Genomic DNA, 21,660 nt, shown 5'->3' on the forward strand with positions numbered 1-21,660 from the left:
AGCTCTGCCTCATCTCTTCCTCCATTTCAGCTTGTAATTATTTGCCTTAATATATATAAAAGGTGGGGTATCTGTTTAAAAATGATGGGATGCAGGGAAGCGGGGAGTGAGGGGAAGATTACAGAAACGATGTGAGGGGAAGTACTTAGAAAAGGCTGGGGACCTGCTGTACACCGTTTTCTGCATTATCCAAAATACACCAGTGGTTTTCATTACAGGCAGGAGACGGAACGATCAAGTACACAACAGCAAAAGAGAAGACTACTTTCTGATTTTATTGTTAACCTTTGTTACTGTTAAAAAGAATACCCCAAACACACACACGCACACACGCACACACACATACACAAAAGGCTTTGTTCAATGCTGGAGAGACCAACAGGGTGTTTGTTTTTTCTTTTGCTTTTTTTTTTAAAGAACTCTTAAGAAATTTGGTGAATGGACAAAAACCGCTAATAAAAACATACAATTTCCCCCCGTTTTTTTTTCTTTTAAAAAATAGTTTCAATTTTCAAAGCGATCTTTTGAGACGGGAAAAAAAAAGTCTTCGGCTTGAGGAAGGTGGTGAAATGGACTTGGCTAAGCCTTGCACCCTGCGTTTTGATAAAGGGGATTTTTTTTTTACCCAGAGGAAGGAGGGGTAGAGGGGGGTTAGGGCAAAGCCAAGCCACCCAAATTCTCTTTCAAATTTGGAATCTGATTTCTATGCCTTTTTTTTTAAAATGAAAAGCGACGCTACACAAATCATGCTGAGGATTACAATGCCTTGTTTAAATCAACCAGTGGGATAATGCGAACAACAAAACATCTGCAAGCCCTCCGACGTTCAAACTCTCCTGGATTTGTAGAAGTAATTTATAAAATGAGCAATGGAGGACTAGTCGGACGGGGTACAATTTCTCGGGAACCACTTTTGAATATCTTGCTCTTAAGAAAGGGATGGGTAGAGGACCAAACCCTATTTGTCTGCATGGGGCAGCTAAGTATGTGTGCGTGAGCTCATTCAGAAATGAGTTGTTTCCTCGTGTGAAAGCATGGTTGAGGTGGCCTGGCTAAAACTTGATTTGCTCCTGCTGCCTGGGTTTTCAAAAGCCAGGAAACGTGATGGCAGCCCACCAAGCTCCCTCCTCTTCGCTTCAGCTTCTGGCCAAGTTAGCCTTTTTGAACAACCCAAAATTTTTCCTAAAAAAGATACACCCCCCCCCCCCAGAAAATTATAAAAGGGGAGAGAGGGCAAGGAACGGTTCTGGCGTGTATGTTACAGATGGCATTCCCATGGGCTTCCGTCTCACTACGTTCTGCTTGGCGTCCTATAGCAAGTATTAGGCGACCTCCACGGACGAGTGGGTAGCAGCTACACTGCAAAATCACCCGGACGGGGGTCTTAAATCTAGCTTCCTTTGCTTCCATGGTTAGGAGGGAAGGATGTACACCACTGCTTTCCTCCTTTTTTTTTTAAGAAAACACATCCATAATTGTTTTTTTTATTCCACTACAAGCACCACTTGGAGGCAGGGAGAAGGGAAGAGACAGGTCTCCAGTTCAACTTTGTCAAATGTTTTCACAAGCGTTTGCGGCCACTGAAAGCTCTCCAGTGTTCTGGTGTCTTCTGCCACTTTCCATCCTTCCGAGTCTCGTTTTGCAACCTGTTTCCAGCTTCCGCTGTGCCTTTGGAGGTCTGGGGCCCCCCTTTTTTTGTGTGTGTGACATGAGTGATTTTTCTGAAGGCCGGGTGCAATTCAGTTTGGTGCTTTTTTTTGCAAGATACCATGGAAAGGGAAGGAAACAAAACCAAAACAAACAAACAAACAAAAGAGACTTCGCCCAAGTTTAGTCCGAAAGCTCCGGATCCGAGTCCTCCGGTTTAACTTTGGCAAGTTCTTCGTGCACTTCCCTTACCATGAGGATGCGCGTTAACATGATGTCCAAAGTCCCAGGATCTATTGGCATAGTGGAATACCACATGGGGCTATTGGGGACGCACGAACGTTCTGGCTGGAGGTAAAAGACGTCGCTCCTCTGCTTCACGCTTTCAGAACTGTGCGGGGAGAGAAAAGGGGCAGGGTTTGGAGAGGGGGTCTGGACCTCTTCTTTGAGAAGAAACTAGCCCGAAGATGTAGCATCACTCACCACTTTGACAAGTAGAATTCATAGAGCCGAACTGGGCACCTCAAGGGATTGTCAGTGTTCTCAATCATCTCTACTGCTTCTTCACCCTCATGACGTTTCCTTTTGCCCACTACTTTATCTGGAGGGGGAGAAGAAAGATCGGGGATGGGAAACAGGGCACAAAGACCAAATAGAACCCCCCCCAATCCAACAGCAGCAGGACAACCAGTGTAAAGTCTCACTTTCTTGCCCGGCGTTCCTTGTGAAATGCTACGCAATAGCTGCAGTTGAAATGGCAACATTGGGCCTGGACTGCAGACAGTGTGGAGTTACGTGATTGTTTCTATTCTGTAATCCAGACCTAGCCGTTTTCTAGCCCTGAGCCACCCCTGGCTCTTTGGCTGCCCCTGTCCGTGTGAGGTCAATCGGAAATTAAATATAAATAAGCATGCCACAGGGCGAGAGAGAGAGAGAGAGAAAAAAAAGGAGTTTGAGTTCAGCTCTGCCCAGTTGCTGTGCGCTCCTTCGGTCAGCTGGCGGCCGTGGGAGGGTGAGGAGAGAAAACACTTTTCTGTGCCTTGCAGGTTCAGAAATCCCTTCCCTGGAGCAGCCTGAGGCGGTGGTGGCAGAGTCATTGCGTGAAGGGAACCTGTGTTTGGCCACCCATGGCCAATTCGGTCAAAGAGCTGCCTTGTAGGCAAGTGGATGGAAGGCAGCTGGGAGCTATTGGTTCAGCCCTCCACAACAGTCCCAGTTCCTCATGTGGCTCCTTGGGGGGGGGGGGAACTGCCCACCCCTGCTGTAACCCAACTCCTGCCCAAAGCAAGTTAGCTGCTCAGGGAGACGCCCGGAGGTTTCACCTTGCCTGGGAATTTGTTTTATTCAGAAGCAATCATGAAGGCCTTTCATTGAACACCACCCACCATCTGGATTACTATCCCCGCGAATTAAAATGGCCATTTCCTACCATTCCTCTATTGGAAACACAATAAAATATGAGCCTTGGTGGAGCAGTGGGCTAATGCCTCCTTAAGTAACACCAGCTGCCTGCAATTAGTGCAGGTTCGAGTCCCACCAGGCTCAAGGTTGACTCAGCCTTCCATCCTTCCGAGGTAGGTAAAATGAGGACCCAGATTGTTGGGGGCAATTAAGCTGACTTTGTAATAATGCCGCTTGGGGGGGGGCGAAAGCCCTAATAAGCAGGCATATACATAGAATGAAGGCTATTGCTAAGCACATTTGATTTGTGCTTAGATTGTAAGCCGCCCTGAGTCTTCGGAGAAGGGCGGGATATAAATGGGATTTAAATAAATAAATAAATAAATAAATAAATAAATAAATAAATAAATAAATAAATAAATAAATAAATAAATAAATAAATAAATAAATAAAAACCAAAGGAAACTACTGAAATAAATCCCCCAGCTGGAAAAACAAAAAGATAACCAGACTCCAGCCTTGCCCACTCTCCACCGAAAACATGTTGATCTGCATTCTAAGGCAGAAGAAGGCAGCTCTAGCTAAGCAGAGATTCATTCAGTTGTTTTTTTTAAAAAAAAATAATGGGAAGAAAACTGAATAAAGGCTACGATGTTACCTAATTGGCAAGCAAGCCACCAACCTTGGAGAGTACCAAGGATTCCCCCATCTATTCTTGATTAGCGCTCTCAGTACATTCCTGGGACATAACGCGGTGCTGGAGGAACCGAGATTATCTCTCGTCTTGCGAGAAAGGGGGAGCAAATGTCCCGATATTTTCTATAAATATTTTGAAAAAGGGAGAGACTGCCTGATAAAGCGTTGCCCTTCATCCTAGGGCCTGAATGCTTAATCCAAAAGATGGGCTGGAAAAAAAAAAGGTAAGGAAAGTGGGGGTGCGGGGTGGGGAATGAAAGTAATGTTTGTATCACTGTCCTGGTCAATGAACTTTTGGGCTTCCCAGTAAATGGCAGCAGGCTGATGGTGTTGGCCTCAGAAGTTAAGCAGGTCCCAATCTGCTTGGTGCTCGAACGGGTGACTGGGAAGGATTGCAGGTTAGGCAACAAGAGAAAAAGGCAAGGACAGGCTTACCCACCTGGTTCTACGTCCTGTTTTTGGAAAGGTGGGAAGAAGCGTAAGTAAGTCAGCTTTGTGTTGTATTTCAGAGTCCGGGTACGTCGCATGACGTGGGCAAAGGACAGCTTCATGTGCTCGGTGACATTCTTGAGCTGGAAGTATTTGGTGTTAAAAAAAAGCAGCGTATTCAAGAGCACGATGGGGGAGTAGGCGCCCAGCTGCTTACACTCCCATAAGTGCTCCTCTTCGATTCTTGAAAACATGTAACCTGCAGATTGAGAGCAAGAGAGGAAAAAACAAGACAAAACAAAAAAGTCACTTCGGCCAGATCAAACCAAAAGGCGCACGTCTGGAATTAAGCCCCATCCTCTATCGAAGATATTTGCTCCTTTTTCGAAAGGCGCCACCAACACGCCTTACGAGCCGAACCAATTGCCAAGCTTACCGTTTGGAAGGATTGTAGGCTCCCAGATTTTCAACAGTTTTGTAAGTTCAATCATAAACCTGGAGTAGGGTTCAGTAAAAATGTTATCTATTCTGCCGTTCTCAAATAAGTACTGCAAAGGAGAAAAAAAAAAGAAGAAAAAAAATTAGGGAAAATGTCTATGTTTCTATAGAAATCCAGAGGCAGAGCCATGGGCCTAGCAACAGATTCAGTTTGTCATCCCATCTTAATACAACCACTTTCGATACTTTGAAGGGTGTTCTGTACCAGCCTGTAACCGGCCCTGCAGAAAAGGCAGGGACAACCCCTTTTACAAGAAGGCAAGAGGCTGGAATTACACCTGCCAAATTTATTGCTACAAAAACAAATAGAACAAGACACAAACCAAGAAACAGGAGCTTTTCAAGCGGTTGCCTTCAGCAAACCAGCCCTCCCACGCATTCCCCCTTAAATACAGTTCAGGGCGTGGCTTCTCTCTGCCTCCTTCCGAGGAGCCCCATTGCCTTCCTCTGTTTACTCCTGATTGACTGCCTCCTGCGTCGGGCGTCCTTGAACAGGGCCAGCTGTGGGTCATCTTCATCCACGCTGTCAGGCTCACACAGCTGGGTCTGCGTCGTGACCAGGTGAGAGGGGCCTGGCTGAAGGCTCTCATCAAGCTGTCCAACCCCCTCAGCAAGCTCTTCAACACCCCCCCCTCCTCCTCCTCCTCTGAGTCGTCCGACCCAACTGCCGAACCCACAGGCTGACCCTGAATCACAACACTGGGTTTGGAAAGTGGCCAGAAAATACAGGTCTTCTTAAGACTGAGATGCTTCCACTAGCCGTATTTTCAAGCATGACTTTTAAGTATTCTTCCAGGTATTATGTACCATTGATAAGCCAGGTCCATATGAATAGAGATAGGGGGTGTCTTTGTGGAGTCCTTGGTGCTCCCTCAACTGGTAATCAAGGCTCCAACTGATCATGAAGGAACTACCAAGGACAAAACTCTATCCTCACTAACGTGACAGGATATGCTACTCTATGTAAACAGGGAGCAAACCCCACACTTAACTCACACTGCTGATGTTACAAAGTCGGGTCGCGAAAACCTCTGAAGAAAAAACCAAGCTCAGAGAACACCAAGGACTCCACAGCAAAACCCTGAGCAACAAATATTCTTTTCTATATTCAGAATTATAGGCCAGCAATACAGAGGGGAGAGATGTTTTTGCATGTAAAAGCCGGAACCTGGTAACAAATGAGGCTCATAAAAAAAGCCCAGCCTAATAGCCCATCTGCCATTTCGATAATAGTTCTTCCTGCTACTCCTCCGAGGTCAAATAAAGATGTGCAATTACAGAAAATGGATGTAAAGAAGAAAAATAACCTGCTGAATTCCAAGGCACAGGTATAGGATGCTGTCGGGGTCGTACTTTTCGCCGTTTGGTCGCCGCACCTCCTGGATGAACTGGCACAAGCCAAAACTCAGCTCCGAAAAGGAACACAAGAGGAGGTCCTCTTTCAGCTTCACAGACCGAACTGTAAGGAGGAGAAGCACCTACAGCAGATCAGCTTCTGGACCATCAGAAGAAGATGGTTCTCAGCTCAGCCCTTGGCATCAACTGGGGGGGGGATTTCCAGAGTTAATCAGCAATGGCGGCAGAAGAGTCCGCAGAAATGGGGCCAAAGGAATCAGCAGGGCAGCCGCAATCACACAATCAAAGCCACGCCTAAAAAAGGGCGGGGGGGGGCAGGGCTTGGATCAGATGACTGTGGCTGCCATCTTGACTTTTTTCAACCCCATCCCTGAATAAAGGTAAGCCAAGGAATTCATTTGTATATAGCAGGGGTGTCAAACTCAATTTCACTGAGGGCCGCATCAGCATTGCGGTTGCCCTCAGGGGGGGCGGGTGGGTGTGGCCAGGGGGGCGTGGCCTACTGGGTGGGCGTGGCTAGAGTGTGTATGGCCTACTGGGTGGGCATGGCCAGCTCTACATTGTTCTCATCAAGGGTGCCTATGGGGGCCTGGGCAGGAGTGGGACAGATCTGAGGGTCTCTGGCAGGAGGAGGGTCTCTGGGCCAGGGCCAAGGCAGTGGCGGCCGTTCCCTCGCTGTTTCCAGGATGGCTTCAGGGGCCACATGAAACCACTTTGTGGGCCAGATCCAGCCCCCGGGCCTTGTGTTTGACATGTCTGGTATATAGGAACCCAAAGGGCAGCAAGTAGAACAATGGACCTAAGCCAAAACCGGCCTTAGATGGGCCTTCCTACAGCAAAATTTAGAATCAGCTAGAACAGTGGTGGTGAACCTAAGGCCCCCTCCTCAACAGCAGAGCCCCTCCCCCCGGAGGAGAGTTGGCCCCCCTGGGTGCAGCCTACGTGGAGCAGCACAGCCAAGGACATGGCAGCCGGGCAGCAGGGACAAGATTCCGCCCTCGCACCTAGTCACGTGCAGATGATGCTGCAGGGCGCGGGTGAGGGGCGTGGCCACCATGGCACTGCAGGGCTGCCTGTGGCAGGCCGTGGAAGCAGTGGGTGGCCCTGCGGGTGGGCAGGGCAGGGGTGGAGCGGGGCGGTTTTGGGGGCACTCGGTCTCTAAAAGGTTCCCCATCACTGAGCTAGAATCAGCCCGCTTCTAGCATTCCTAAATGATACATTTCCAAGTCTTACAATCCAATTTTCATCCAGATGCTACCCATTTTGTAAGCTTGTAAGCCGCCCTGAGTCTTCGGAGAAGGGCGGGATATAAATGTAATAAAAATAAAATAAATAATAAATTTTATTTTTTTTAACATTATTCTGTCCAAAGGCCAAGCCGAGCTTTTTTATCTCCACCACTGAACCCAAACTGAAAACAAAGATAACAAAACAAAAGTGCGTTACCTCCAAATTTCAGGTCTCCTTGATCTTCCTGCGTGTTTTTCCACTGCACCCAGTTTTTCCAGGCATTCACCCCATACATGTATTTGAGACTCATCCCGGAAACTGAACAGCCTGGATATGAGCTCTGAACCAGGATTCGGGGCTCCACAGAAACGATGGACTTCTTTCTGCCCTGAAGGAAGGAAAGTAAAAAAAAAATGGTTTGCACATTGTAAAAGTTTGACTTAAAGAGTTAGTCCTCAACTTACAAACACAGTAGGGATTGGAACATTTCTCATTAAGGCAGGGGTCCTCAAACGTGGTCACTTTAAGACTTGTGGACTTCAACTCCCAGAATTCCCCAGCTAGCATGGCTGGCTGAGTCTTAAAAGGGGCCAAGTTTGAGGACCCGTGCATTAAGGGGTGCAGTTGTTAAGCAAATAGGTTGTTAAGCAAGATATCACATGACTGCTGGCTTCCCCATTGACTTCACTCATTGGCAGCTGACTGGGAAGGTCGCAAATGGTGATCACATGACCCTGGGATGCTGCAACCATTATACATCACAACCACGTGACTGAAGGAGGCTGCAACAATAGTGTGAGGACCAATCGCAAGTCACTTTTTTCAGTGCTGTTGTAACTTTGAACAGTCACTAAATGAGTGGTCATATAACACACTAAGCTAAAACTAAATACAGATAGTGCTTGACTTAAAACAGTTCATTTAGTAACTGTTCAAAGTTACGGTGGCATTGAAAAAGTGACTTATGACCATTTTTCACACTTACAACCTGAGTAGCGTTCTCCTGGTCACATGAACAAAATTTGGGTGCTTGGCTACTGACTCGTATTTATGATGGTTGCAGTATCTCAGGATCCCCTTTTGCGATCTTCCGACAAGCAAAGTCGACGGGGAAGCCAGATTCGCTTAACAACCGGGTGACTAACTTAATAACTGCAGTGTTTCACTTAGCAACCGTGGCAAGGAAACGCGTAAAATGGGGCAAAGCTTGCTTAACCAATGTCTCGCTTAGCAACAGAAATTTTGGGTTGTTAAGTCGAGGAATACCTGTAAAGCACATTACTTCTTAGCATGAAGTACGTATCTAGTCACAAAGTATGCAAAGAGCCCAGCAAAACTGCCCCTCGAGGCAAGGCAAGCCGGCATTTTGCTCCCCAATAAGGATTAACTTCTGATAACAGATTAAGTACAGAGAACGCCATGGCTCGAACAAGGTCATTCAGTAACTTTTAAGGACTAGGTGATGGCGAACCTTTTGGAGACCGAGTGCCCAAACTGCAATCCAAAACCCACTTATGTATCGTCGGGTGCCGGGTGGGCGTGGCCCAGTGGGTGGGCGTGGCTGCGGCGGTAATGGCAGACTGTTTGGGACTAAAAAGTTCAATCAATCAATTCCAACTTTGTGAGATCTTTTTTTTTTTTTTCCTGCGAGAAGTTGAAATTGAACTTTTTTTTTTTTTGCACACAGCGGCACAGGCCTAAAGCGAAAATTTTTTATAAAACCCAGCTGAAGGCCTAGGACTGGGGCGACGGCACGTGTGCCCACAAGAGAGGGCTCTGCGTGCCACCTGTGGCACCCGTGCCATAGGTTCGCCGCCACAGGTAGGCATTCTAAGCCTGCCACTCTCCTTTCTTTCTTCAAAATGGCTAAGAAACAACATAGCTCACTGGCATAAATCTCAGCCTTGAGGAGTGTCAAGAGGATCAGAGACTCTCAACAGGTATTTCATTTAGGGCAGGGGTCTTCAAACTTGGCCCTTTTATGACTTGTGGACTTCAACTCCCAGAATTCCTCAGCCAGGAATTCTGGAAGTCCACAAGTCATAAAGGGGCCAAGTTTGAAGACCCCTGATCTAGGGAGATGAGAGAACTGATGGGCTTCCAGCCTGTTTACCGTGTGCCATGGATAGGAAGAGAGGAATTCAAACCCCTGTCCACAGAGCCTCCTTGCCCCAGCAGGAAGATGTTCCTTTTACTCAGGATGTTTCTCCTTCCAATGGAATAGCTATCTTTTAGCCCAGAGTTCCCCAGCTTTTCTGGCTCCATAGACCGCCAGTGGCAGTGGCAGCAGGGGGAATGTCTTCCCATGCGCAACTCAAGATTCCACATACAGCAAATGAAGCTTTGTCTGCTTTCCTGCCACTTGTGTGGACCAATTCCCAACAGGCCACCGATTGATACCGGGCAGTGGCCCGGGGCCCTGTCTTAGCCTGTTGATGACATAGGCTGAAATCAGTCTAAAGACAGGCCAGCCTGACTGCAGCGTGTTCTCAGGGGAGATGGAAGAAAATCTCCCCTGTGGATATTCTATGTCACTGGAGACTGCTGAGGTTTGAAGACAGGAGAACTTCAATTCCCAGAATTCTGAATTCACGAATGAGCCCAGAATTCCTGGCAGCTGAAGTCCACACATCTTCAAATTACCACCATTGAGAAACGTTGGCTTAAGCTGCTGGAAAAAGTAGAACTTCATTCAGCGCCCTGACCTGCCAGCGTTGACCCATTTGCAAATCATCTCTGATCTTCTGGTTTTAGTAATAAGCAAAGAAATCCAACCGGGTTTCTTACCCGTCTTTTTGGTTGCGGAAAACCGTCTCTATGTCTCCGCCTCGCTCGTGCCCGTGAATGAAGACCTAGCCCTTTGCTGATGGGATCAAAGGAATCTAATTTGGAAACAAAGGCACAGATTTAGCAGCAAAACAGGAGCACTTCGGCTGATCTTCAATAATGGGGCAAGTCACAAATGACTCTGCGAGTGATGTAGGGAATCAAAGGCTGCGGCCTGGGAGTTGATGCCACACCTTCACGAGCATTTTCTTCCAAAGCTGACCAACCTGATGGGAAGTCAGCCTCCAGGTCCTGCTCCAGTTCGCCTTTGGAGAACTGTTTTGGTTCAGGCTCGGGCTCAGGCACCGTGCTGGAGCGTAACGCATAGTGATTCAGCTCATCCTCCCAGCTGTGGGGAGTTGACACTGCTTCCGATTCCAGGTCCCCGCTGTACGTGCTGCCCTGGTCTGAAATTGCAAAGGAAGGAAGCTGAACACACAAGGGATTGGGGAAGGCTAAGAAGCGGATGGCACAAAAGCCCATTAGAAAACTGGGCCTTAAGGAAACCATCTTTGCTGTGGACCAGGAGCGTCCAAGCGTGGCAACTTGGAAGACTTGCGGACTCCCAGAATCCCCCAGGCACCATGGCTGTCTGGGAAATTCTGTGAGTTGAAGTCCACAGGTCTTAAAAGTCGCCAAGGCTAGAAATCCATGCTGTAATCCAAGGTTATTACTTTGCACAACCTTCAAAATGTGTATGTGAGTGTTTGTATGCATGTGTGTGTTCTAAATAACTATTTCGGTAAGAGAACGTTTCTTCTCATGTTCAGTTGAAATTTGCCTTTCGGTTGAACTGACTCATGGGCTTACCTTTTTCAAATATTTTGGGGTCCAGAAACAGTTCGTGCTCAGATGTTTGAGAGCCTGAAACAAGATAGAAAGACCAAGATAAACCAATGCATCTAGAACAAATTAACACTCAGCAAAATTCCAAAATTTAATTAATGCTACATGAAACAGATTTATGCTAAAGGGACCCACGACGTGTCTAACTCACTACGCACAGAACAGCCCAAAGCACACGTTCCAGTCGAGAGAGGTTCCCCAAGGATGGGCTCCAACACAAGTCCAAAAGCTCAGAAGACTAAACCTCGGATCCCAGTGACTGACCCAGATTGGATCCTGCAACATTATCCTCGGACACGTATATTTGCCTTCATTCATTCTCTAAGACAAAATCCACCTACCACCTTGAGAGTGTTCCTTGTCTTTATCTTCGGCAACCATTTCTGCCATCTGGAGGAGATCAGCCTCAAAAGGACTAGCCGAGTTCTTTTTGATGTCTGGAATGGCTTCTCTGGGTTTGTCAGGGCTCTCTGGGGCAGGGGGCACGAACATAGGAACCGGGACCTGGAGAGAAACGGCAGCAACTTCCCTTATTTCTCAGAAGCTGTGAAGTCTCATTTGCAATGAAGAGCCAGCTTCCGTTCTTAAACGTCACCACTGATGTCTCAAGAGAGTCCATCCCTTAAGAAAAGCTAAGCGTTCTCCATAATAGTTGAGGCTATAATTTAAGTGCAACCTGTCCAGTGATTCCTTGACAGCAGCCTTACTAAGCATCTTAGGCTTCTCAAGATAAGGACAAAGGGGGAGGGGAGGAGTACAATTAGCTAGAAGATCAACTGCAAATTCCCAGAAGACCACGTAGTGCAGGCTCAAACCCAGAGATAAGACAGTGAGATTCAATCGAGTCCATTCCGTTATGTGCTTAACACCTTGCCAAACTAAAGCTGTAACTTTTAACGTTACTAGATAGCTCCCGAGAGGTTCTAGGGGAGGGGTCCCCAACCCCTGGTCCGGGGACTGGCACCGGGCTGCGGCATGCCTGAAACTGGACCACGCAAACAAGCAAAGTCCCATCTGCAGGATGCAGGCAGTACATGAAACCACGCCCCCTCCAGTCCATGGAAAAACCTCTCTCCACGGAACCAGTCCCTGGTGCCCAAAAGGTTGGGGGACCCTGTTCTAGGGTATGTTTACGCTGAACCTCACCCCGCCTCCCTAATTAGACTCGGGACTGTGCAATCTCTTGATCCAGGTCTTTTCTGGGAAAGTTCTAAGTTGGTCAAATCTCTTTCCCCCCCTTTCCCCCCCCCCCAGGCTACAGATGCACATTTCATCATACCATGTGAGAGGGATAAGGACCACAAACTTCCAGTCACAGAAATCATGTGACATCAACTGAAGGGATGGGGCTGTTTCAGTCTACAGGGCTGGGGGTGGGAAGGTGAGTCACTTGACTGCAGGACATTGCAAACGACCATAAATGCAGCCGTGTTGCCAAGTGTCCGGAGTTTGATCAGGTGATGTCAAAAAGTGAGATTCAGCCAAGTCGATTCCTTCAAAGTTGGGTTGAAACTTTGAATGCAGGTGGTTTGTAATTCTGAAGCTACTTAGCTAAGTGTCTGGTCATAAGTCAAGGGCCACCTGTAAAGTCACAAGCGGTCATGGTCAAGGCACCGCACCTTGGCCAGGTAGAAGGCCACCCATGCCATCTTCTACTAGCACATCTTGAAGCCTGGCTGGAAGAAAGGGGCACCCCCCGCACATCACTCACCGGGACTGGCATTCCCAGAGGGACTGGTGTATATTGGGTGAAGAGATGAAGTGGGATTGGCACAAACACTGGCACAGGAACAGGCACCATAATGATTTTGGGTGGAACGTCTTCTTCTTCTTCTTTCCATTGCCGTGTTAAAAAGAAAAGGTGTGATTCTTGGGGGAAAACAGCTGCCCATTCATCTCTCTTAACATGTTACAGTATTGTTTTCTGTTAACTGTTATGGCTGTACCCAGCTCACCATCTTGTCTGGCACACCCATTTGTTCACTGGCCGTTTTCCCCCTACATTGCCGTCCTTTCAAGGTAAATCCCTGGCCGGCAAATACATCAGATGACTCACTCTTAGGCCAATGGAGGCTTATTGTCTTTATCTATGGCAACAGGACTCTTGTCACTGCTGGATTTCCTTTCTCCATATCAGAACAACTTTAGGATTCTTAGCGATATTGCATAATATGACTGTATTTCCTTCCCAGGAATTTTAAAAAGTTATTACGATGGAGTTTTTGCACAGCAGCCTCCTGTTGGCTTCTCCCTCTTCCCTCCTCCCTGCTGAACCTAAACAAGAATTGTAGCCAATTATATAGTCTGCCGATATATTTTAGGTCAGTGTTTTGCAACCTCAGCAAGGTTAAAATGTGCAGACTTCAACTCCCAGAATTCCCCCTGCCAGCAGGCTTTAAATTGTCCCAAAGCATTGAAAGGTGATGTGCACTGCTGCTGAGCCTTTCTTTCTCTTTCTTCCTTGCAAACCTCAGCAGCAATCAATTCTTGTTTGTTACTTACCGGTTTGGCATTCCTTATGCTGCGTGTGAGGCTTGCAAGAAGTGGCCTTGGTCTGGGTTATGGGCTTGCACAGCAAGGCTTTGTTCTTGAGGAGCCGGGGCGGCTGTGAGGGTGGAAGCTTCAAAGCATCTGTCTGGGTACTTGCCTAGTTTCAAGTCACAAAACAAGGGTCTATTTGTTACACATCCTTCAGAGGGGGATAACAAGACAAGAGGCAGTACGGCCAGTAAGCCTCAGTTACTTTTCCCTTCTATTCTGGGTCATGTCCGTTCTAAGGATGCCTCCTGGTAGAATTATGCCAGGGGTCTTCAAGCTTGGCACTTTTATGACTTGTGGACTTCAACTCCCAGAATTCCTCAGCCAGTCGGAGTTGAAGTCCACAAGTCATAAAAGGGCCAGGTTTGAAGACCCCTGACTTACGCCTATGAGTTTGTGTCTTACTTTGCTTTTGGGTAAAACATTTAGCATTTAAGATTGCATATTCCCCTGGGTATGAAGGCCAGGAAGTGGAGTTTGACTATTAATGGGGTTTTGTGTTTATATGGTGTAAGCAAGACTGTCCTTGGGTGCCATTAAGTCCTTATTATGTTATGAAGTGATTGTGATTTTGTGCTCTCCCTTCTGTTGTTTAGTTCTATGTTCGCTGCCTAGACTGAGAGATGGACAGCTACCGGTATATAAATTGAAATTTTAAACAAACATACAAAGTCACTTCCCAGGGAAGCTTGAGGATCAAAGCTAGCAAAGGAGTTTTTCCTTCCAGGTTATGACAAGTATCTGTAAGTTAGCTTAATTTTGTGAATGCAAAAATCACTAGTCAGTGTAACATCAGTATGTACAAAACGCAAGTAGAGGCAATCACATGCCCAACATTTTTTTTCCTATTAGTAATATTGGTCAAGGATGAGTTGGAATGTAAGACATTTGAGGGACATTCATCCCATGAATTAAATTATGTTGAAGTTGAAGGAAGGAAGGATTTTAAAAATATTTATCAAAAATTAAAAGCAAATGAAGAAAAAAAATAATGCATGATAGTGATGAAGACAGAACATAAGTAGAAATTTTAATTCATCGGGAGATATTATTTTCAGGAAAACTTACGTCGCCAATTATTTTTGCTGTTACAGTAGGAACTGCACCTGTTAGGAGGAAACAAAAACAGAAAAAGTGTCTTCCTTCCTTTTTGACACTGAAAGCAGTCCTGCGATTCAGATTACAAAAGCACGCTTATAGGCTTGCTTGCTCATTCAGACATTCTCATTCCATATCGGCATTTCTCAAACCGTGGCAATTTTAACCTGGATGGACTTCAAGTCCCAGAATTCTGGGAATTGAAGCTGAGACAGCTTAAAAGTTACTATGGTTTAGAGACACAGTTCCATACTATAGCAATAACATGCCAATGTGCATCCGGGGAAGCAACATAACAGAAGGGGTGGGTTGAACAGGTAGAGGAGAAAAGACACATCTACTGCCCACCTTGCAAAACATTATTGGAGTTGGCTGTAGGCTGAGCAGCAGGTGCGCTGGCAAGAGACACCACATTGGCAATCACTGGAGTGGAGTCCTTCCTGAGAGATAAAGGGGGCCCTGCTGAAGACGTTGGTGTCACAGAAACATTTGCTGGGTGGAAAAGGAAAGTTGGAACACAGTTAATGACAGCAAGAGTCTAGTGCTTATACACACACATTTAAAAAAGTCTTTCTACATCCAACATACAGATGTGTTTAAGGCATCCTATCCGGGTGTGTGGAAAGGCATGGAGGACCTCTATCCCTAAGACAGATCTGTGGTGTTCTTTCAAATTACTGATGTCTCTCTTTGTGTATATTGCACCCGAGATACAATCCGCTGTGCACACAGCTGAGAGATGGGGTGCTACTGCAACAGGCAGATGTGGCTACATCTTCTCAGCTGAATCTCAGCTCAGCTTGAGCACCACCCATCATCAAGGTCCATCTTAATTTTACTGTTTTATTAACATTTTGGAGTCAACACCATACCTAGAGTACACGGTAACAGCAAAGAGGTTTGTTGGTCAGTGTATCAAAGTCAAATGTAAAATGTGACACGGTATAAGGGCAATGGATGCTATAGGAAATATGCTGTCTATTCTGTACAGCAGTGTTTCTCAATCACGACAATTTTAAGACATGTGGACTTCCACAATTCCCCTGAGCACGGCCTAGAGCAGGGCTTTTCAACCTTTTCACCCATTGTACCACTTTTAGGATATGGCAACATCCGAATACCACCAGTCACCTAGCAAGGTGTCAAAAACCTGATGACGAGAAAAAAAAAAGGAAAAAAGTGATGAAGTACAAGTAGTCCTTGACCTACAAGAGTTTGCTTAGTGACTGTTCGAAGTTACAATGGCACTGAAAAAAGTGCCCCACAAGCCACAGTCAAGCAAGACACCTGCCTTCTGGGCTAAGAAGCGCCAGGATCAGTGCCAAGCTCCAGCTGGAGCCTGGCACTGATCCTGGTGCTTCCGCTGAGCCCTGACAGCCCTGCAGCTCCAGCCATCTCTCGCTCAGGCTTGTGTGGTGCTGCCATTCCCCTCCCCCGCTACTACTTTTCTAGGATGGTCACATACCACCTGCCAGGTGCCAATGTACCACAGGTGGTACCCGTACCAGTGGTTGAAAAGCCCTGGCTTAGAGTATGATTGAGTAGGAGGAACAGACAAAGAACTTTCTCCCCCCCACCCATTCCAATAGAATAGAATAGAATAGAATAGAATAGAATAGAATAGAATAGAATAGAATAGAATAGAATAGAAGAGAAGAGAATAGAATAGAACAGAATAGAATAGAATGGGACTTTGGAGGTCTTCTAGTCCAGCCCTTTGCTCAAGCAGGAGAACCTATACCATCTCAGACAAGTGACTGTCTCTTCTTAAAAACCTCCAGTGATGGAACACCCATGATTTCTGGTGGCAAGCTGTTCCACTGGTTGTCCTCACTGTTAGGAAGTTTCTCCTTAATTCCAGGTTGCTTCTCTCTTTGGTCAGTTTCCAACCATTGTTTCTTGTCCTGCCCTCTGGTGCTTTGGAGAAAAACGTGACCCCCTCTTCTTTGTGGCAACCCCTCAAATAGTGGAACACTGCTATCATGTCACCCGTTTCTTCTTCTTTAACTAGTCAAACCCAAATCCTGCAGCCGTTCTTCATATGTTTTAATCTCCAGGCCTTTGATCATTTTAGTTGCTCTTCTCTGAACTTTTTCCATCTTTTTTGTGGTATGGTGACCAAAACTGGTTACAGTATTCCAGGCGTGTGCTTACTAGGGTTTTATAAAGCGGTACTAATACTTCATGTGATCTTGATTTTATGCCTGTTTATACAACCCAGGATTGTATTAGCTTTTTTGGCTGCTGCTGCACACTGCTGGCTCATAGTCAAGTGATCATCCACTAGGACTCCAAGGTCCCTCTCACAGTAACTGTTTTTGGGTCAGGTCTCGCCTAATCTTTACTTAAACCTTTGATTTTTCCTTCCTAAATGTAAAACTTTTGCTTTTCTCCACATTAAAATTCATTTTGTTGGATAGTGCCCATTGTTCAAGTTTGTCACGATCTTTTTGGATCCTGAGCTTGTCTACTTGGGTGTTGGCTATTCCTGCCAGTTTAGTGTCATCTGCAAATCTGATGAGTTCCCCATCTATCCCCTTATCTAAGTCATTTATAAAGATATTGCAAAGTACTGGGCCTAAGACGGAGCCTTGTGCTACCCCACTGCTTACTTCCCCTCCTTGTGGATGTAGTACCATTGAGCACTACTTGCTGAGTATGGTTTGTCAGCCAGCTACAGATCCATCTCGTGTGATGTTGTCTATCCCACCTTTTTCTAGCTTACTAAACAGCAGGTTGTGGTCTACTTTGTCAAATGCCTTACTGAAATCTAAGTATATTATGTCCACAGCGTTTCACTGATCTACCAATTTGGTCACTTTATCAAAGAATGAAGTAAGTTTGGTTTGGCAGGATCTGTTTTTAAAAACCGGTCTTGGCTGCTAGTTATAACTTTGTTTGCTTCTAGTTGTTCACAGATCTGCTTTTTTAATCTTTCCCAAGATCTTCCCAGGTATTGATGTTAGACTGATTGGTCTGTAGTTTCCTGGGTCTGTTTTTTTTTCTTTTCCTTTTCTTGAAGATGGGAACCACATCAACCCTTTTCCAATCTTCAGGTACTTCACCAGTGCTCCAGGATTTTTGAAAGATATGGTGCAATGGTTCTGAGATAACATCTGCCAGCTCCTTCAGAACTCTGGGATGTTCGGAACTCTTTGAAGCATACTATCAAACCTTATTTTCTTTGGAGCATCTGTACCTCATTATGGCTACTATCAAGAAAACATACCAAATCTGCTCCATTTTCCAATGATGTACCTCACTGGAAGCTTCAGTAATCACAGGGTAGGCTCACAGGTATCTAACACCCTACCTCCAGGTGGATCAGATTCACTATAACAGAATAACAGAGTTGGAAGGGACCTTGGAGGTCTTCTAGTCCAACCCCTGCTCAAGCAGGAAACCCTATACTGGGGGTCGGCAACCTTAAACACTCAGAAGAGCCACTTGGACCTGTTTCCCAGAGAAAAGAAAACACTGGGAGCCACAAAACTCTTGCGCGCGAGAGGGGGAAGCTTGATTGAAGAGTTTAATTAAAAAGAAATAGAGGTTGCTGTGCATGAGTGTTTTCTCTCTCTCCATCTCCCCTCTCTCTGATCTTCTGCTCACCTGGCAAGCTGGCTTCATGCTGTTCTCTGACAAGCTGACACACATTCTTATTGGGCTGGCTGTCTCCTGCCCTTGGTTTGCCAGTTCTCTCTCTTCCCCCAGTGTGTGTGTGTGTGTGTGTGTGTGTGTGTGTGTGTGTGAGAGAGAGAGAGAGAGAGAGAGAGAGAGAGAGAGAGAGAAGCGCAAGTGCCTCTCTCTCTCTGCAAATGGCGGAGGACACCTGGGAGCCGTAGAAGGCTGAAACAGCCGCATGTAGCTCCAGAGCCGTGGGTTGCCAACCTGCACCCTATACCCTTTCAGACGAATGGCTGTCCAGTCTCTGTTCTCATGCCAGCCCACACCTCTCTTTTACCTGCATTATTTGGAGGCGGTGGTGGAGGTGGAGGCGGCGGAGGGGGCGGAGGCGGAGGGGGCGGGGGTGGATCTGATGCACACTGCTGGTTGCAAAACATCAAAATGCAAAGCAAGTTGCAAAAATGTTTGATTTCACCCCTCCACTTCAGGGTCTCGCTGAGTTTACCCTGCCTTTTGCACCCATCACATTTGGACATCTGCAGAGAAAGAAGGGAGAGGTACAAGGCAGCTTTTAAAAACTTGATCCTATTGCATGGTTTTCGGTTTTAAACAATTATGTTCATGCAAATTATCTGCAGTGACCCAGTCAAAAAACAGACAAAAATGAATATATGGATACACACACACACCTATATATATGAAGGTACATAGGTATGTATGTATATTTACGTGTTTCCCTGAAAGTAAGGCCTACCCCAAAAATAAGCCCTAGCCTGATTTTTTGGGGGGTGGGTCTAATATAAGCCCTACTCCCCCAAATAAGCCCTAGTTTTGGAGAGAGGCACACACCTAAAAATCAAGTTAGCACAGGGGTTGGGGATGGATCTGCCCCACGCGCCCGCTTACTTTGTAGCCAGGCCTCTCCTCGCTGGCCCACTACTTCTGCGGAGGTCTTCTGCAGCCAGGCCTGCATTTCTCAGTCCCAGGCCTTTCTGGAAAGCCTCTGCAGCCAACAAGACCTCTGCAGCTGAGGACCGAACTTTGGATTGAATCCATAGCTCAGTTCTTGGCTGCAGAGGCCTTCCGGAAAGGCCTGACTGCAAAATGCGGGTGGAGCTCCATTCCCAGCTGCAGAATGAAGCTGCTCCTGAATGAAGCTGTATATATTCATTCATTCAAAATCAGATCTCTCTCCCTCTCTCACATTTGGAAAATAGGAAACTCGAGAATCCTAAATTGAGGGGACAATGAAGGTACCACTAGGCCTAATTACATGTAACTGAATCATCTTTTCCCCATTTCATCTGATGACCCACTGGGAAGCATCACCTGCTGCTAGTAAGCTGCTATCAGGCCTCTGATGTGACTGAGGCATGGCTAAATTAATCAAGACCCTGTGTGTTGTATATGTGAAAGTAGAAGGATCTCTTGAGTTGAATAACTCCTGGCGACAAGGATCTGCCCATATAACCTCAGTCACAATCTTGTTTATTGCTCACTTCTTCCTGGGTTTGTTTGCTTGCTAATTCCCTGTCCCTATTCTGGACAGTCTCCTATTCAAGTACTAAACAGGCAAACCCTTCCTTAGCTTCCCAGCGCAAATAAGATCAGACAGCTGCTAGCTACTGAAATGGTATACAATGGTATACTTCCCTATTACGCTTTGCAATCTTTTACTTTGTGTTTGATATAGAGCTATCTAATTGGAACAGTACACAATTTAATGTATTAAATTAGTTAAACGTAAAATTAAATTGTTATGTCTATATACATGCTGGTGATGACCTATAAAGCCCTAAATGGCTTGGGTCCGGGATATTTGAGGGAACACCTGCTGCCAGCATCAAGTTCCCTTCGTCCAGTGCGCTCCCACAGGGAGGGTCTTCTCAGGGTACCGCCGGTAAAAGATTGCCGGCGGATAACACCCAGGGGGAGGGCCTTCTCTGTGGGTGCGCCTGCCCTTTGGAACCAGCTGCCCGTAGAGCTTAGGACTGCCCCTGACCTTCGCTCATTCCACCGGGACCTGAAGACTTGGCTCTTTGAGCTTTCTGGCCTGGACTGAGAGTATTAATTGGGGTTTTAAATTGGATTTTAATTGGGGTTTTATATTTATTCAAGGTCTAAATGTAATTATTTTAACTGTTCTTAATTTTTGTAATTGTTGTATTGTTATTTTAAAAAACCTTGTGAACCGCCCTGAGTCCTACGGGAGAAGGGCGGTATATAAGTCTAATAAAGATAAAGATATCGTTACATACAAGTAGTCCTTGCTTACTGAATGCCCTGTTTAGCAACCAAAGTTATGATCGCAATAAATAGTAACTTTACAACTGGTCCTCCCAGTTAGAACCATTGCAGCACCCCATGGTCATGTGATCACCATGTGTGTTTCAAAACCAGATTCTGGCATACATAATCAATTGAAAAGCCGGGGGTAAAATCACAAGTTGTGATCATGTGATGTCTTGCTTAATGTCTATGGGCAAATTGCTTAAAGACCATAGTGGAAATGAGCTTATAAGTCTGTCATGGTCATAGGATGTTTTGCTTAATGGCCAGAACACTTAGCAACAGAGTTGCAAATCCCAACGGTAGTTGTTAAACAAGGACTATCTGTATATCATAAGAGATAATTAAGTAACGCTTATATAATTATAGATTGAATATACAGAGGTACGGCTGACCTCAAAAAGATATATTCTAAGGCTCACTGACAACGCTTAAGTATCTTTGAAGTCAGATTCGGCACTTTCTAACCCAAATAATTCACTGTTGGTAAGATACCCTGCTGTGCTGAAGTATTGTTTTTCCAAGAAGAATCATCGATAGAGGACAGATTTGAAGAGTGCCAGGATAACTTACTTGATAAAATAAAACCGTGAACTTTGACATGCAATCTTCTGAACAGAATTCCTCCACTTTGCCTCCAAAGTGATTCTGCACCAGTTTTGGAGAGGTTTGCAAACAGTAGCTGCACATTTTACAGTGATTCCCCCAACGTTTGGCTAAGTCATGCTTGTAAAGCAACTTGCAGCCTAAAAAAAGAGCAGAAAACCACAAATGACAATGACTTAGAATTCTCCAACCATCCCCCCAATGTATAACTCTCCAACCATAACAATTTCAGATGCAAATTCTTTTGCAATTCAAAGATAAAGCTTTCTATTTTACACAGGATATACGGGGAAACAATGATGATTAAAATTACCATTTCCACCACTGCATATCTTGGGACTGAATGTCAGTTCAGCCTATGCTTTCTTACCTTCACTACAGAATGATTTATCAATGCCTGAAAATCGCACTGTTTCTTTAACGATCTTGTCAATTTTGCAGTATTCACACATTGACATGACACAGTTTATCTTTTTGTATTCATCACAACAGGTCTTTCCACAGAACTGGAACATTTTGCCCTGCAATCAATCAAGCAAAAAAAAAAAGAGTCCAATTCAGAAAAGAACATGCCAG

At 45.8% G+C, this 21,660-nt stretch overlaps 1 protein-coding gene across 5 annotated transcripts in view; it reads right to left on the reverse strand.

Annotated features, from left to right (window-relative positions):
- Positions 1-256: 256 nt before the first annotated feature.
- The window catches only part of LOC308672351 (zinc finger MYM-type protein 4-like), a 52,806-nt gene continuing 31,402 nt past the window's right edge, over positions 257-21,660 (reverse strand). For 4 of the 5 annotated variants that reach the window (XM_081335187.1, XM_081335188.1, XM_081335189.1 and 1 more), the window contains 17 exons: positions 21,455-21,605; positions 21,052-21,224; positions 18,527-18,725; positions 14,914-15,057; positions 14,536-14,573; positions 13,432-13,576; positions 12,641-12,762; positions 11,271-11,433; positions 10,894-10,947; positions 10,311-10,490; positions 10,045-10,139; positions 7,474-7,645; positions 5,979-6,130; positions 4,610-4,721; positions 4,184-4,432; positions 2,131-2,248; positions 257-2,038 (listed from right to left, as the gene is read on the reverse strand). In XM_081335187.1, the coding sequence (XP_081191313.1) occupies positions 1,831-2,038; positions 2,131-2,248; positions 4,184-4,432; positions 4,610-4,721; positions 5,979-6,130; positions 7,474-7,645; positions 10,045-10,139; positions 10,311-10,490; positions 10,894-10,947; positions 11,271-11,433; positions 12,641-12,762; positions 13,432-13,576; positions 14,536-14,573; positions 14,914-15,057; positions 18,527-18,725; positions 21,052-21,224; positions 21,455-21,605 (2,475 nt within the window). In that variant the 3' untranslated portion in view covers positions 257-1,830. The remainder of the gene's footprint in view (positions 2,039-2,130; positions 2,249-4,183; positions 4,433-4,609; positions 4,722-5,978; positions 6,131-7,473; positions 7,646-10,044; positions 10,140-10,310; positions 10,491-10,893; positions 10,948-11,270; positions 11,434-12,640; positions 12,763-13,431; positions 13,577-14,535; positions 14,574-14,913; positions 15,058-18,526; positions 18,726-21,051; positions 21,225-21,454; positions 21,606-21,660) is intronic. The other variant, XM_081335186.1, reaches the window with a different exon arrangement.

This window comes from Vipera berus (assembly GCF_964194415.1).
Source record: "Vipera berus genome assembly, chromosome: 9".
Lineage (NCBI taxonomy): Eukaryota > Metazoa > Chordata > Lepidosauria > Squamata > Viperidae > Vipera > Vipera berus.